The sequence below is a fragment of the Sciurus vulgaris genome (assembly GCF_902686455.1).
Source record: "Sciurus vulgaris genome assembly, chromosome: 3".
NCBI lineage: Eukaryota > Metazoa > Chordata > Mammalia > Rodentia > Sciuridae > Sciurus > Sciurus vulgaris.
In genome coordinates, this window is record NC_136463.1 from 189,037,246 (window position 1) to 189,053,527 (window position 16,282).

General features: G+C 51.7%; 1 protein-coding gene across 12 annotated transcripts in view; it reads right to left on the reverse strand.

Moving 5' to 3' along the window:
• PASK (PAS domain containing serine/threonine kinase) overlaps positions 1–16,282 on the reverse strand; it is a 46,871-nt gene that overhangs the window by 27,684 nt on the left and 2,905 nt on the right. For 6 of the 12 annotated variants that reach the window (XM_079133653.1, XM_079133651.1, XM_079133647.1 and 3 more), the window contains exons 2-9: positions 11,733–11,976; positions 9,837–10,069; positions 9,062–9,232; positions 6,734–6,874; positions 6,048–6,203; positions 3,784–4,044; positions 3,193–3,343; positions 2,228–2,372 (exon numbers count right to left, since the gene is read on the reverse strand). In XM_079133653.1, the coding sequence (XP_078989779.1) occupies positions 2,228–2,372; positions 3,193–3,343; positions 3,784–4,044; positions 6,048–6,203; positions 6,734–6,874; positions 9,062–9,232; positions 9,837–10,069; positions 11,733–11,976 (1,502 nt within the window). Of the gene's footprint in view, positions 1–2,227; positions 2,373–3,192; positions 3,344–3,783; positions 4,045–6,047; positions 6,204–6,733; positions 6,875–9,061; positions 9,233–9,836; positions 10,070–10,709; positions 11,042–11,732; positions 11,977–12,228; positions 12,580–14,678; positions 14,729–16,282 lie in introns of those variants that run through there. The other 6 variants (XM_079133650.1, XM_079133652.1, XM_079133658.1 and 3 more) reach the window with 5 other exon arrangements.

The window sequence follows — 16,282 nt, forward strand, 5'->3', positions numbered from 1 at the left end:
GTAAAAGATCTCTACAATGAAAACTACAAAACACTGAAGAAAGAAATTGAGGAAGACCTTAGAAGATGCAAAGATCTCCCATGTTCTTGGATAGGTAGAATTAATATTGTCAAAATGGCCATACTACCAAAAGTGCTATACAAATTCAATGCAATTCCAATTAAAATCCCAATGACGTACCTCACAGAAATAGAGCACGCAATCATGAAATTCATCTGGAAGAATAAGAAACCCAGAATAGCTAAAGCAATCCTTAGAAGGAAGAATGAAGCAGGGGGTATCGCAATACCAGAACTTCAACTATACTACAAAGCAATAGTAACAAAAACAGCATGGTATTGGCACCAAAATAGACAGGTAGATCAATGGTACAGAATAGAGGACACAGACACAAACCCAAATAAATACAATTTTCTCATACTAGACAAAGGGGCCAAAAATATGCAAAGGAGAAAAGATAGCCTCTTCAACAAATGGTGCTGGGAAAACTGGAAATCCATATGCAACAGAATGAAACTAAACCCCTATCTCTCACCCCGCACAAAAATCAACTCACAATGGATCAAGGACCTCGAAATCAGACCAGAGACCTTGCATCTTATAGAAGAAAAAGTAGGTCCAAATCTTCACCTTGTTGGCTTAGGATCAGACTTCCTTAACAGGACTCCCATAGCATAAGAAATAAAAACAAGAATCAATAACTGGGATAGATTCAAACTAAATAGCTTTCTCTCAGCAAAGGAAACTATCAGCAATGCGAAGAGAGAGCCTACAGAGTGGGAGAATATCTTTCCCACTCATACTTCAGATAGAGCACTAATTTCCAGAATATATAAAGAACTCAAAAAACTCTACATGAAGAATACAAATAACCCAATCAACAAATGGGCTAAGGAAATGAACAGACACTTCACAGAAGAAGATCTACAAGCAATCAACAAACATATGAAAAAATGTTCAACATCTCTAGTAATAAGAGAAATGCAAATCAAAACTACACTAAGATTCCATCTCACCCCAATTAGAATGGCGATTATCAAGAACACAAGCAACAATAGGTGTTGGCGAGGATGTGGGGGAAAAGGTACACTATACATTGCTGGTGGGACTGCTAATTAGTGCAGCCACTCTGGAAAGCAGTGTGGAGATTCCTTAGAAAACTTGGAATGGAACCACCATTTGACCCAGCTATCCCACTCCTCGGCCTATACACAAAGGACTTAAAATCAACATACTACAGAGATACAGCCACATCAATGTTCATAGCTGCTCAATTCACAATAGCCAGACTGTGGAACCAACCTAGATGCCCTTCGATTGATGAATGGATAAAGAAACTGTGGTATATATACACAATGGAATATTACTCAGCTATAAAGAATAATAAAATTATGGCATTTGCAGGCAAATGGATGAAATTGGAGAATATCATGTTAAGTGAGATAAGCCAATCTCAAAAATCCAAAAGAGGAATGATCTCACTGATAAGCGGATGATGACACTTAATGGGGGGTGGGAGGGGGACAAGAATGGAGGAAGGAGGGACTGCATAGAGGGAAAAGAGGGGTCGGAGGGGTGGGGGGAAGGAAAAAATAATGGAATGAATCAAACATCATTACTCTATGTAAATGTATGAATATGCAAATGGTATGCCTTTACTTTATGTACAAACTGAAACAACAGGTATCCCATTTGTTTACAATAAAAATAAATTAAAAAAAAAAAAAAAAGATGGTAGACAGCAAAAAAAAAAAAAAGAAAGAAAGAAAGAAAAGAGACTGGGAGTGAAGCCTAGGGACAGAGTGCCCTGGGTTCAATGCCCAGCACCTAAAAGAAAAGGTTTTTAAGAAGAAGAAAACTGGTTTGAAACACCAACATACTGAACACAAAGGACTGCAGAAGCAGAGTCGACGAGCTGGTGTTCCTATTTGCCCAAGTCCTCTAACATAAACACCCTTCACTCCACAGGACACGTCACTGAAAAACGTACAAAGGAAACACCTGCATGTGATTTCCACACCCCTCAGGTCAGGTCAGCCTCAGGTCTCCAATGCTACCTGCACATCCCTGACTCGAAGCCCACAGGATGAGATGGCATCACGGGACCCTGCCCCAAGGCTGAGGGCTCAGCAGGGCAACCCGGGAGACAGCTGTCACTGTGTGGACACAGTAGGTGCTGGGCGTGCAGGTGACCCTCCACCCACCCGCACCCTCCACCCACACTCACCCCAGCGAGGGCTCTGACAGGGAGGAAGGGAGCGGGGCTCGCACTTCCTGCTGCATCTGAGCTGCATCTTGGCTTCTCGCCAGCTTCAGGGTCTCATCTTGTGGCAGCAGGTGGTCACCGGCAAGTACCCCGTTCACCTTTGGATCTGAGAGCAAAATCAGGAAGGCCTGCTCCCTACTCCACGCACTTGCTGCAGGAGCTGCTTCACAACCTGTGCTCACCACATGCAGGACACACTCCAGGGGAGCACCACCCACAAAGGCCACGGCCCAGCACAAGGCACACTGCACATCCTGCTAGCACCTGACCTTCATATTGTCACCTCTGCTCCTTCCCACTGGAAAGCAGAGGCCCCACCTAGCATCCCCCACTCCACATCGCCTGGATCCTTGGACCCCCTCTAGAACCACACCCGAGGAACTCTGGGGCAGAGCTTGACTAAGCATGCTGGGGCCCCGTCACAGAATCCACCCCTCCCAGGTCCTGAGCCAGAACAGGTTGGCACAGGAAGCTGGGAGCTTTCTCTCCACAGTCCACCAGGCTAAGACTGTTCACACACAGCAGCTCAGTAATATTTGTTGAAATGTTTTAAAGTGCCAAGTTAAAACTAGGGGGATAAACACTCCAAAATCGACAAATATGCTAGGAATATTTAACTTAGGAATAAACAGGATAGACACATCAATTCAATCTTGAGCTACGAACTTGTTGCCTCCAAGAAGGCAAGACTGTGGCCAGTCTCAGGGCATGCCTGTGGTCTTCCTGGAGACCTTCTGTCCAGCTTCCTGATGCTGACACATTTGTAAGAACAGCCCCCACACCCTGCCCTACTCCTGGGGAACAGAAGGCCTGAGAGACCAACACTGAAGCAGGACCCAATGCCCCCCATCAGTGCCAGCGCCCCCCACCCCTGAGCCCCTGGGGTGGGCCAGCAGGGCGACCTGGGAAAGGAAGGCCTTGCTCACCCTGGGCTCCAGTGGCTGCGTGCCAGCTCATCTGCCCAGGACCACTCTCGCTGTGGATGTCCAAGCAGCCAGCCAGGTCCGGCAGCTGTGAAGAACTGTCACACGCAAGGGCCATGTAGTGGTAGAAACCAGGAATCAAGAAAGTGATATTCTGGAAAGCATAAGAGCAGTATTTCAAGAGCTGGGAGGACTCATTCTGCTCCCTAGACCTGTCCTGCTGGGGTTGAAAGGAAAACAACTGGAGCAAGTCTCTGAACAGTCCCTCCCTGAGGTCAGAAAAGAACTAGGGTCAAGTTTTCAGACTTTGCCAGTGTGAAGCCCCTGCCCTTGTGACCCAGTCAGCAGATCAGGTCTGCCCTAGACTGGCCCAGTCAGCAGATCAGGTCTCACTGGGAACAGCACTCCCTCCTCCAGCTGACTCTGGAGACAGCCAAGGGAAACGACCTGGTGGCCATCAGCAAGGTCCTCTGCCTGGGCCTGAGGTCCCTCCCAGGTAGACTTGTGAGCTACTGCCCCCATGCACGGGGGCCTGCCACCCATGCACACGAGCCCCCTGAGCAGGCAGGACACCCACAGCCCAGACAAGCCCACCTTGCCCAGAAGCTCTGTCCTTCCATAGCCAAACAGCGCCAGTGCAAAGCTGTGGTTGATGCCATAGATGGTGCCATCTGGCAGGAGCGTGACGAGCCCACTGATGGTGCAGAACACCCAGACTGAGGCCCAGTAGTCTGACTCAGGGGCCTCCTGGACCCTGGCCACATCCTGGCTGCCGGGCTTGGCCTTCAGCTTCAGGCTCAGTGGGAAGGTGGTGCCATCCCTGGCTCTCCCAACAGACCTCTGGATCTTCAGACTCTACGGAAGAGGTGCCAGGCTAGCACGGCAGCCATGCGTGGTAGTGGAGCGGAGATGCTCTGCTACAGGACCCACCCAGGAGGTACAGGAACACCGCACACCCACCCACTGCCCCAGCCCCACCCTGCCCAGGGAACGGCAGCAGCGGACACCAAAGACTCAATCCAGAGTGCCCTGGGCATGACACACACCAGGGCACTCAAGAAAGGCCAAGTGGACCAAGGCGTGGGCCAGTGAGGGGACCGACGCTTGGGTGGGTCCAGGGTGGGCAGCTGTGGCACCCATGCTGTCTGTGGAGCAAGAGCTGGGAGTCCACTTCTCCTGGGCCCAGCTTCCTGCTGCCACAGACTCTGGGGTTCCGACCATCCCCACCCAGCCTTCTCGGCTCCACCCTCTGCCACACAAGCAAGTACATGTGTCACACTCCACCTGCATGCCAGTGTCCCCAGGTCCCCACCAGGCACTTCAGAGCCCACTCTCTCCTTACTTTCTTTCTTTGTATTAGAGATTGAACTCAAGGGTACTTCAATACTGAGCTACATTCCAGACCTTTTTAATTTTGTTCTTCTTTGGAGACAGTCCCTCTAAATTGCTGAGGCTGGCCTCGAACTTGCCTCCTGCCTCTGCCTCCTGAGTCACTGGGATCACCATGCCCAAAGAGTCCAGTCTCTCAACTAACACCGTGTTCCGAACCAAACGCTTCATAGTCTACTCCCTCTGGGGCTTCAGGATGGTAAGTTGGACCCAGGTCTTTGCCTCCACCCTTTGCTTAAGGACCCACCTAAGACTCGAGACCTGCAGCTGTCATGTGGGAGACAGGAGGCACCTATGTCACAAGCACAGCGCCCTGACCCAAGTTGGAGCTCAGCACAGGCCCACAGAGCCAAGACTAGCACTGGGTTCTGCCCATCCTCCACTGACCCAGGCCCCAGCAAGCCCTGCAAAGAAAAAGGAGCGCAAGGCCCCTCTCCATTGGCCACAGGCACATCCCTGCCCACTCCTGAGGGACAGGGTGGCTCACTGGGAGATAAGAACGCACACGGAAGGCCTGTGCCTTCTGCCTTGCATCTCCAGGGTGTGCTCCGGGAAGAGGGCTGTGAGCAGGTGTGGATAAGCAGACACCTCTGCTGGCCCTGAAGCCCGCGTGATCACTGCCTCCGAGCAGAGGAGCAGTGAGCACAGACTAGGGACAGGGGCTCTTCCTACAGCTGGAGATCTGATGTAGCAAAAGACGGCTCAGAGGCTGAGTTCAGAGAGCTACACCACAGGGGCCACCCCACGAGGACTGCGGATCTCACCACAGGAACTGGCACTGACCAGAAAGCAACAGATAGGACCCTGGGCCAGGACCCCTGTGTGAGGGCTGCCCACTGACAGGGCACTCAGCTGCAGACTGAGCCTCTACCACACCTAGTCCCCACTGCCCACTTCGGTGGGCACGGCCATGCTGCCTCCAGGGTGTGAGGGTGATCTGAGGTGTGGACTTGCCTGAAGAGGCAACATCCAGAGCTGGCAGCACTGCTTCTGCGAGTGTCCATGCAGGGGTTTCAAGGACAGCAGTGTGCACAGCACTGACGGGGACACACTCGGTGGGCCTTGGACTGCAAAACGCTGCTCTCATTAGTGTCTCCACCCAGGCCTTCCGCCTTGGAGGACCACACTCAGGCTCACACTGCAGTCTCCAGCGCACGGAGGCTGGTCACAGGGCTTGGCCTCACAACCTCCAGAGGCAAGCCCCTGGTAAGTCCCCGCTTGTCTCTGCACACACGCACCCCAGAGGTCCTGCTGGAGAACTCGACCAACATCCTGTGAGCAGGGAGCCCTCCCTGCTGTGCACTAATGAGAGGACTGAGGGGACAGCAGCGGGCAGCCTGGAGAACACAGGCTCTGGCCCTCGGCCAAGTCCTGGAGCACAGAAAGCTGGAGGCTGTCCTGCTGTCAGGCTATGGATCCAGGTCTAAGAACCTGACCCCACCACCTGGTGCAGGAGGTCAGCATCCTACCTTTGGCACAGGCTGCCCAGGAGAAGGGAGCTGCGCAGACGGAATGAGGTCTGTGAGACGCTGTCCAACCACATCCTCCCCAGAGGCAAACCCATGGAGGTGAGCGAAGAGACTGTCGCAGGCCGTGATGGTCCCCTGGAGAAACACCCAGCACTCCTAAGTGTCGAGAGAAGAGCCATCGGCACCTGGGCTTTAAACTGCCTGACTCCGCTGCCTGTGAGCCAAGAGCTTGGCCATGCTTGCCATGCGCAGAAGTTCAGGAGGCACACAGCGGGGCTTTCCCAAGAATGCCTCCTGTGCCAGGCCTGCCTCCATCTCTGACTTCCTCGCATGAGCTCCAGAAGCCTGGGCCCCAACAGAGGCTCCTCAGGTTCTGCCCAGGTACCCCACCATTCTGAGGTTTCACACAGATCATCTCAGGTAAGAGCACAAAGGAACCCCAATCCCTCTGAAGCGCTCTGCTTCCCATCGTCACGAGTAGTCACAATTCCATCCCCACTTTATGTAAGAGGACAACGGAGGCGTTGGACACTGAGGTTCCCTGTCTGAGGACACATAGTGATGGGCACCACCAGCAGACCTCCAGACATCTCCCGTGCTCTCCTCCCTGGGGCCAAGCCAGGCGAGCGCTGGCTGAGGGGCAGATGGGGGCAGCACTGCCCGGGCTGAGGCATGGACACACTCACATCACTCTGGAAGGCGACCCAGGCTGAGACCCTCTCCACAGGCTCCAGGACCACCACGCAGCATAGACCACGCTCCTGCCGCACCCTCTTCATCCACACAGAGACCGGAATCTTCTCCCCACTGCGGCTGACAATGTCCACCTGCACACACAGACAGGCTGCGCCAGGGGACCCCGGGGCAAGCCAGGAAAGTGCCTGGCACCAGGAGCAGCCCCCACACCTGTGCGTCCGGGTGGGCAAGCTCCCACACCTGCCTTCCGTCTCAGAAACACCCGAGGCTAGAAGAGGGGCCCTTCTGTTTGCATGGAGTGGAGCCCAAGGCACTTCACCGCTGAGCCACACCTCCAGCTCTGGTCTTCATTGAGACAGGGCTTCCCTACGTTGCTGAGGTCAGCCTGGAACCTGCGATCCTCCTGCCTCAGCCTCCTGCATCACTGGGATTACCAGTGTGCACCACCACGGCCAGCTAAATGACCTTCAGGCACTGAGTGCTGTGGTCTCAGTGAAGGTTTTACCAGGATTGCTTTAATCCTCAGTGTCATGGCCCATCTTGGTTGTCACCTTGACTAGATTAAGGGACACCTACAAAGTGGCAAAGCACACCATGGCATGTCTGTGAGGGTGTTTCTGGTGGAGAAGGTGCACTCTGAACCAGGGCAGCACACCAGCAGGCTTGGGCACGGCTGAAACGAAGCACGGGCAGCAACCCCGACACACACTCAGCCCTGCTTGGGGGGCAGGTTCTGCTGCCACCATCTGTGGTCACTGGACTCCAGCGTCTTCAGCTTTTGAACTTATACAGCAGCTCTCCAGGGGCTTCCAGGATGCCGGTCTTGTTCTGAGGCTCCAACTGCTTGGGCTCAGCAGACACTGGTTCCCAGCTCTCCAACCTATACACAGCCACTGTGCAAGTACCAGCCTCAGGTTATATTAGCAGTTTAACAAACACCCTGTTATAATTAGATACATCCTATTGGTTCTAGGCCTCTGGAGAACCCTAACCAACATACTCAACTTCATGGTAAAACAGCAAGAAGAAAGGGCGGCACCTGGCAGTTCTCAAAGCAGCAGACACTCAACTTCATGGTAAAACAGCAAGAAGAAAGGTCGGCACCTGGCAGTTCTCAAAGCAGCAGACACTCAACTTCATGGTAAAACAGCAAGAAGAAAGGTCGGCACCTGGCAGTCCTCAAAGCAGCAGACACTCAACTTCATGGTAAAACAGCAAGAAGAAAGGGCGGCACCTGGCAGTCCTCAAAGCAGCAGACACTCAACTTCATGGTAAAACAGCAAAAAGAAAGGTCGGCACCTGGCAGTTCTCAAAGCAGCAGACACTCAACTTCATGGTAAAACAGCAAGAAGAAAGGTCGGCACCTGGCAGTTCTCAAAGCAGCAGACACTCAACTTCATGGTAAAACAGCAAGAAGAAAGGTCGGCACCTGGCAGTTCTCAAAGCAGCAGACACTCAACTTCATGGTAAAACAGCAAGAAGAAAGGTCGGCACCTGGCAGTTCTCAAAGCAGCAGACACTCAACTTCACGGTAAAACAGCAAGAAGAAAGATCGGCACCTGGCAGTTCTCAAAGCAGCAGACACTCAACTTCATGGTAAAACAGCAAGAAGAAAGGGCGGCACCTGGTAGTTCTCAAAGCAGCAGACACTCAACTTCATGGTAAAACAGCAAGAAGAAAGGTCGGCACCTGGTAGTTCTCAAAGCAGCAGACACTCAACTTCATGGTAAAACAGCAAGAAGAAAGGTCAGCACCTGGCAGTCCTCAAAGCAGCAGACACAACGTGCCGAACCCTACGACTCCCTCTGCAGTCATCGGCTTCTTAGCCCAGTAACTTCCCGATGTAGCTGACCCTGTTCAAAAGTCCCTTCCATGCTGGGGCTCAGACCTTAGCATCTGAAAGCTCAGTTCACCTGTCAACATCCAGGGTGACCCCAAACACCAAACAGAATATGTGAATTTAGAAGTAAGAACTGGTCCAGGCAATAAAATCACATCGCTCTTCTGAGACCCTCATGTGGTGGCTGCAGGTTTGCCAAATGCTGGCCACATCGCACTCCCCGTCACACCGAGCCTGGGGCTCTCCAGGAATCCCTTGCTAGTCTATAAGGGGCCTCATCTGTCTCCGAGACTTTTCATTTTGAAGTCCCCACTCCCAGCCAGCCAAAGAGGGAAACAGCACCGAGGACCATGTTTTCAGTTGAAGATGCTGCAGTTGCTGCTAGCAGGGCCCCAGCAGAGGGCGGCTCAAAGACAGAGCCCTGGCAGGGAAGCCAGAGCTCCTCCCACCACGTGCTGCCCCACTGCACCCCGCTCACCACTGTGCTGAACACCACAGCGGCGTGGCCATCTGCCTCCAAGTGCTCCTGGCTGAGGGCTTCCACCACAGCAGAATCCGACTTCAGGAAGAACTGCGCCAGCTTCTGGCCAATCAGATCCTGGCTGCTGTACCCCAGGAGCCTGCAAGCTTTGTCATTGGCAACCAGGATCTGAGCAGGAGCAGAGAGGAGACAAGTGTCACCAGCGGCTCCTCTAACTACCCGAAGCAGAGTCGAGGACAAGGAGGCCAGTCTGGCAGCCCAGGGGCCTGTCCTCTCCCAGGGGAGCACCCGCTGTCCCAGCAGAGGTGCAGACAACAGCCACACATGCACCCCAAGTCTCAGCTCGCAGACCAGAACCTGGTTCTGGCATCTGGGATCCCTTCACCCCAATGGCACATGATGATCAAGACTGGAAAATACGGGCATTTCCACCAAACGCTCCTGCAGCCAGCCATGCCCGCAGGCGCATGTCACACGCATGCACGTATGTGACTGTACTTAACGTGAACAGAGACTGCCTGTTCTCACGTGGCTGTGCCAACATGTGCAAATGCCACAGCACACCTGAGACTCTCCCGGCATCTGTCCTGAGAGGGGAATCCAGTTTGATCTGGCTGATTCATACTTAGTTGTCCAACTTTTGATCTTTTGCTACAATACAGCTGAAATCAAATGTTCTTCTAATTGCACTTCAAACACAACTGTCGAGGTTCTCGGCTGAAGTACAAACCCCAATTCACATCCATGGCCTGGCCACAAACTAAACCCATACCTCTGTGGTCTTGGCATCCACGGTGAAGACGGCCTTGTTGGGGTTGCATACAGGGGCTGGGAACAGGGGTGCAGAGCCCCCTGGAGACAAGCCACGCAACAGGGAGCAGCAGGACGCACTGCCCAGAGACCCAGCTGCATCCACATGCTCGGGTGCCATGGGGCAGCGCAGCTTGCTGGTACAAATGTTCTGGGCAGCCAGCGATGAGAGGCAGTAGGAGCTCCATCTATCTTCTAGAGAGAAGACAGAAGACAGTGTGAAGCCTTGCATAGCTGCCCAGAGCTCACTCCTGAAACACAGAGCACCAGCCCTCACAGGATCCGAGGGTCTGGTCCAGCTGCAGGGCTGACTCACACACTGAGCACCTAAGCCAGTCCCAGAGTCCACTCAAACAAGCCTCAGGCACTCAGTGGCAGAGCACCGTCTGCTCAAAAGTACCAAATGCCTGAGACCAACACTCCATCTGATCACACTCCAAGCCCAGCCTTCCCCAAGGAGCCCACTCACACAAGCACTTCTTCTGGGCCAGTCACTCCAAGGCCCCACAGTCCTTCCAGAAGCTGCCCCATCACTTGCCCCCAGAAAGTGTCACCCAGTTCAAGAGCTGCCTGAGCCACACCTCCCGCATCCTCGGCCCAGCTCGCTGCCCACTGCTCCAGAGGAGCTGCTCCACCGTCCCTCCAGGGGCTCCCCAGGGCCCGGCCTGGCCTCCACCCTTGCTCCACTCACCCATCTGTGGCTCGGGGCTGCCAGGCCACCCCTGGCACCAGTCTTCAGGCCAGGATACCTTCCCCTCCAGCACCTGAGCTCTTTCCCTCCCACACTCCCCACCAAGCATGCACGGCTACTCCGTGCCGTGGGCTCCCTCCTCACCTCCGTTCTTGCAGGGGCTCAGAGCCAAACACATGATGCCTGAGTCCTGCTGCCTGCTCTCTAGGCCTCTCCTCCATGTCCCCCATCCAGGGTCCAGACTTCCTCAGTAGCCTCTCCCTGTCTGTCCCCTGAGCTGGCAGCCAGATGGCCATGCTCTGCCCACCTCTTCCCAGAAGCAGTTGCTTCTGGTGCCTTTGGCTCTTGCCTTGTGCCCTGTGCAGTACAAGATCTTCCTAAACCAGTCTGTGATGTCAGCACTCTTCTGAGAACTGGACAGACCCACGGCTGGCTCCCTGCAGACCTCTGGCCCTCCTAAGACCACTGTTCCAGCAGCCCCAGGACCAAGGCTCCCAGGCCACTGACCCATCGAGCTGATCCTGAGCCGCAAGGCCAGAACCTCTCCCTTCTCGCTGCTGTGCTTTCGCTGGCTCCTGGTTGCATCTGCTATCCCAAAGGACGTCCCCCGTTCCCGGATCCACCACAACTCCAAGCAGACACCCTGCTTCTCGTGCCCCTAGGGGTCTGGTGGCACTTTCTACTCAGTGGTAGCCTAGGAGGCACCGACTGACAGAAATCAGCTATTCTGGGGCGGGAGTCGCACTGAGGTGTCACACCTTGTCCTGTCCCTGTGGTGTGAAGCCCAGGGCAAGGACCTCTCTATGGGGCTCTGTGCCAGGTGGAACATCCCCTTCTGCTATACTGAGCTAACTGGCAAGCTCCTATTTCCCTTAGAACATGGCCTGGTCTAAGACAGCTCTCCTGCCTACTCCCAGTAAGAACCAACACTTTGTTCTACCCTGGCCCTGAACATGGAGTGACTTTCAGGCACAGGGAGCAGGGGCACTGTGTGGCTAAGGCTCCCAGCAGGAAGGTCAGACGCAGCCTGGCCAGTGCCTCAGCAAACAAGGTTTCCCACAAGAACTGACTTTAGGTCACTGGCAATGGGGCTCCTGGGCAGAAGGCAGTAACTCCACATTTTCAGGATGCAGGCTGATGCTCACAATGGTCAGAAATAGTCATTACCAGAAAGTGCCATTCTGCTCTGGCAGAGCTTAGAAAGCCCGTTCTTCCTGCTCAGATGTCTGTGGGCTGAGGAGAACGGCTTGCTGGACTCAGAGGTGGCCTCTGCAGCTGGGCCCTCAGCAGGCGCTGGCACAGGCAGGCTCCCAGACAGGCACCTCCGGTCATCATCGAAGGCCAGCAAGCCTCTGGCCTCCATGGTAGCAGGTGGGCCAGGCGCCAAGCTCCCTCCTCCAACAGCTCTCACCTGGAAAACCAAGAACATCCGATTGCCGTCTGTCCAAGGCAGTTTAACTAGCAGGCTCTGCAATGCCAAGTTAAGCAAAGCCCACACCCCAGCTCTATCCCAGGTCAGGGCTGCAGAGCAGGTGCTGTCAGTCCGAGCTGTGCTAAAAGAAGCCCTTTCTGGGAAGGAATGGGAAAGCAGGAAGAAGAAAGAGGGCAAAAACGAGGGACAGAGTGGGAAGGGCCACAGAAGGGCAGGAGCTGCAGTCCACACCAGTGGAAAATGCTCCAAGGCAGGAAGAGCCCCAGGTTTACCACGAAACAGCCAGTGCACGAGGGTCTGCACGACCTCAATGGCCCAGCTGCACCCAGAACCACATCCTCAAAAGCAAGGCACGAGTCTGCTTCCTGGGCTGGGTTGAGGCTCAGTGGTAGAGCACTTGCTTAGCAAGTGTTTGATTTAGCATGTGTTTGCTTAGCATGGGTTTGATTCTCAGCACCATGTATAAATAAATGAATAAAATAAAGGTCCATTGACAACTAAAAAAAAATTGAAAAAACAAAAAAAAAGTCTGCTTCCCTTGGAGTCAGGCCTGGCACCAGAAGTTTGTGGTTTTACTCTTTTTTTTTTTTTAAATACCTTTGTTTTATTTATTTTATATGGTGCTGAGGATGGAACCTAGTGCATCACACATGCCAGGCAAGTGCCCTACCACTGAGCCACAACCCCAGCCCCCTGTGGTTTTGTTCTTAAATCTTTGTTTTAATATACTTGTAGATTCAAATGCAGACATGGAGGGAAACAAAGGTTCCATGTGGCTGCACTGTGCTTCCTCACAGTCCAGGGTCACACCAGGAGACTGACATGGCCACCACGCTCACTGCATGCCATGTGCCTACCATTCTGTGCAGCTGAATCGTGTGGCCGACTCCTCCCGGGCGAGACCTGAATTGGCAAGCACACCTTCTCCAATGCTCTGCACTGGGGGCCACTCAACAAAGAAAGCCACTAAGAAAAGTTCCTCTGCTCAGAAGAGGCATAGGCCCACCCGGTCACCCCAGGGTAGACAAGAAGGGCACATAAGTCAGTCCTGGGACCACTGGTAGGAGTCCCCAAGAAGTGGAAGGCCATGGGGCCAAGACCACCCAGAGCCTGCACCCCCTCTTACAGATCACCTTCTGCACATTGGGAAGCCCAAAATTCCTGACCAAATGGCCTGAGCCCTCTTCCAAGGCCCACAGAGCTCCACCCACTGAGGGGAACACCTACTGCATCAACAGGCTTTGAGCCTGATAGTAACTACATACATACACTGATCATGACAAGGGGTCTCCACTGTACTCACACCCTGGTCCCTTGAGTCTAAGGGCCTGACCACTGCTCACCTCAGCTGGCAGCCCCTGAGATCAGCAAGGCAGGTGCCCCTAGAAGGAAAATTGAGAGCCCCACACAGACCAGATGTGCGAGGGGGCTGACATCAAAACATGCCACGAAGCTACACAAGTTAAATACACACATAGGACCATGGATTTCAGAAACAAGCCAACAACGCACAGGAGCCTGGCACACAGCAGTGGGCCATTTTCAGTCTCTGGAGAATCAGTGAAGTACCAGCACAATGTTTCAAGGATTCCTGTGTGAAATGCAGGTAGCAGTGACTCACCTGGTAGCATTCTCGGGAGAACTCAAAAAGCTAAGTCAGGACTGGCAGGCTAATGCTTAATAATCGTGATCTGCTTATTTTAAATGGAGTTAAAAAATTTGAGGTAAAACCGCATCCCTTTGTCTTCCCATGTACAAACAAGCTCAAGAAAACACAGGACAAAGGCCATGGAGAGCTGTGCGACTCAGCAACCCCTGCGTTTTGTGACAAGAATGCAGCTTCTGTGCATCTCTGGGAGGCAGAGGAAAGGAGGGGACCTCAAAAGGTAAAAGGACACCTAAGACCTGAAACCACAGCTGTGCGAGTGAGCCACTGCGGAGCCACTCCCGACCTTGAGATGGCCAAGGACCCTGAGCGCCACTGCTCCAGCTCAGCACAATACTAGGTCCTGGCAAAAGCAATCTTCTCAGGAGCCAAGCATCCAAATGCAGGCCTGGAATTAAGAGATAAAAACCAGGACGACCTGACAAACACCTGACTGGAGAGAGAATGGAGAAAAGCAAATATTCAAAGAGATAATTACGAATGAAGAAAAAAATGTACTGATCCAGGACCCCCATTAGTCAAGCCAGCAGGGAGTGAGGGAATGGGACATTTAGTTCAACAGGTGTGAAAACTCAACAGAAAGTTGGAGCTCTTGTGTTACTGCCATGAGGCAAGAGTAAAAAGATCCAGCAAAGGAACCAGTGCAGAGACCAGCAGCAGGCCAGAGTGTGCAGACACCTGTCAGGTGACAGGGAGGGTCCCTGGTCATTCAAACGGTGGTGTTAAGACAACTTTATGTCCCAACAGGACCACAAAACACAGTCACTGACATGCCACACGCGAAACCAGTGTTGGAAGACAGAGCTGATTTGAGAAGGTCAAAACATGAAGCTTTTGGAAGAAAACAGAACAGACCATCTGTATGACTTGGGGTAGGGAAGCTCTCCTTAAACAAGAAGCAACAAGCTCGTCTATAAATATAAAGTATGATTGCTAAAGTCAACATTAAAATTGAGAATATGTTCATGAGAACATGTATTAAAACTGAAACAAAGCAGTGTGCAGGGGCACACACCTGTAGTCCCAGTTACCTGGTGGATCAGGCAGGAGGACTGCAAGCTCAGGGCAGCCTGGGAAACAAGAGAAAAAAAGTAAAGGGGCCGGGGACTCAGTGGGAGAGCGCATGCTCAGTGGGAGAGCACATGCTCAAGGCCCTGGGTTTAATTGGAAGGAAGGAAAAGAAAGAACAAACAAGGCACTATCTGGGAAAAGATATCTGCCACATACATAACAGAAAATACCCAGAAGCTTTAGAAAGATTAATAATTTAACACTTAAAAAAATCTTAAAGACAAAGTCAGGCATGGGGTGCATGCCTATAATTCCAGAAACCTGAGGGGCTGAAGCAGGAGGACTGCCAGTTTGATGTCAGTCTGGGCAACTTAGCAAGAGCCTGTCTCAAAAATAAAAAGGGCAAAGGAAGGAGCTCAGTGTATAGAGTGCTCCTGGTTTCAATCTCTAAGACCCAGAAATAAAAAATAAAAATAAAAATAAATGAAATACACAAAGACAAAGAAAAATAACAAAAAATAAGAACAAGAGTTTGCAGAACATGAAATCCTTGGGGCTATAACCCTATAACCAGAGTCTTAACATTATCAATTTAATCATGATAATGTTTACCTAATATATCAATAAAAATAAGAATTTTGATAACACCAAAGGTTGTTAAGGATTTACATCAACAAATCAACAGAAATTCTAATAAACGAATATAATCCCCATAGGAAACAAGTTAGTCAAACATTTGCTTATTCCAACAAACTCTTTCTACTCTTAGACTGAAATTCTAGAGAAATTCTTGAACATGAGTAGCAAGACACACACAGGAATGCTTGCAGCAGTAAATTCACAATGGCAAAGACAGGCGATAGGCAGGAAGAAAATGAAACAAACACCAACAAGCAAACAGACTTAAAATTCTGGCACACTCGAGCTATGAATTATAAAACAAACAACTACACACAATAGGGATAAACACAAAGAGTGAAAACTTCAAGTTACAAAGGATTATCGATAGTAGTATTCCTTTCTAGTAAAATAAAATAATCTAAACATATTGTTTAGGGAAGCCCACCTATAAGCCTGATTCTTCAGCAAGAGGCTGGTGTGCCCACATTGGAAGCAGATGGCAGGTGGCTGGGTCAGGCAGGGAGCTGAGATATGGTAGAGACACAATGGCAGGGGGCTCCAGTTCCTGACTTGGGTGGTGAGTTTCAACGTGTTCACTTGATTATCATGATTCATGATCCACTGCCCTTTTTCTTTTGCATGAATCACCTGACAAACACCGAAAAATCAAGAGGTGTTACATACATGTAAATTCAGCATGGTATCCTGAAAGCCACGGTTCAGCATAGACTGAAAGACATGGGGAAGCTAGAAGTGATCATCAGAGTGCATCGAACACAGAAGTGATCATCAGAGTGCATCGAACACTGTTTAAGTGTTACAGAGCTGCATCTCTCACATGTGAATGCACTAATTATTGCTACGATAAATCACAATGCCATGATCCTATTGTACAGTAGTTTTCCACTTTTGGAACTAACTTATAAACAAGGCTTGGAACACTTAATCTTGACTTCAGAATACATTGTTATAAAAATCTTAACTTTG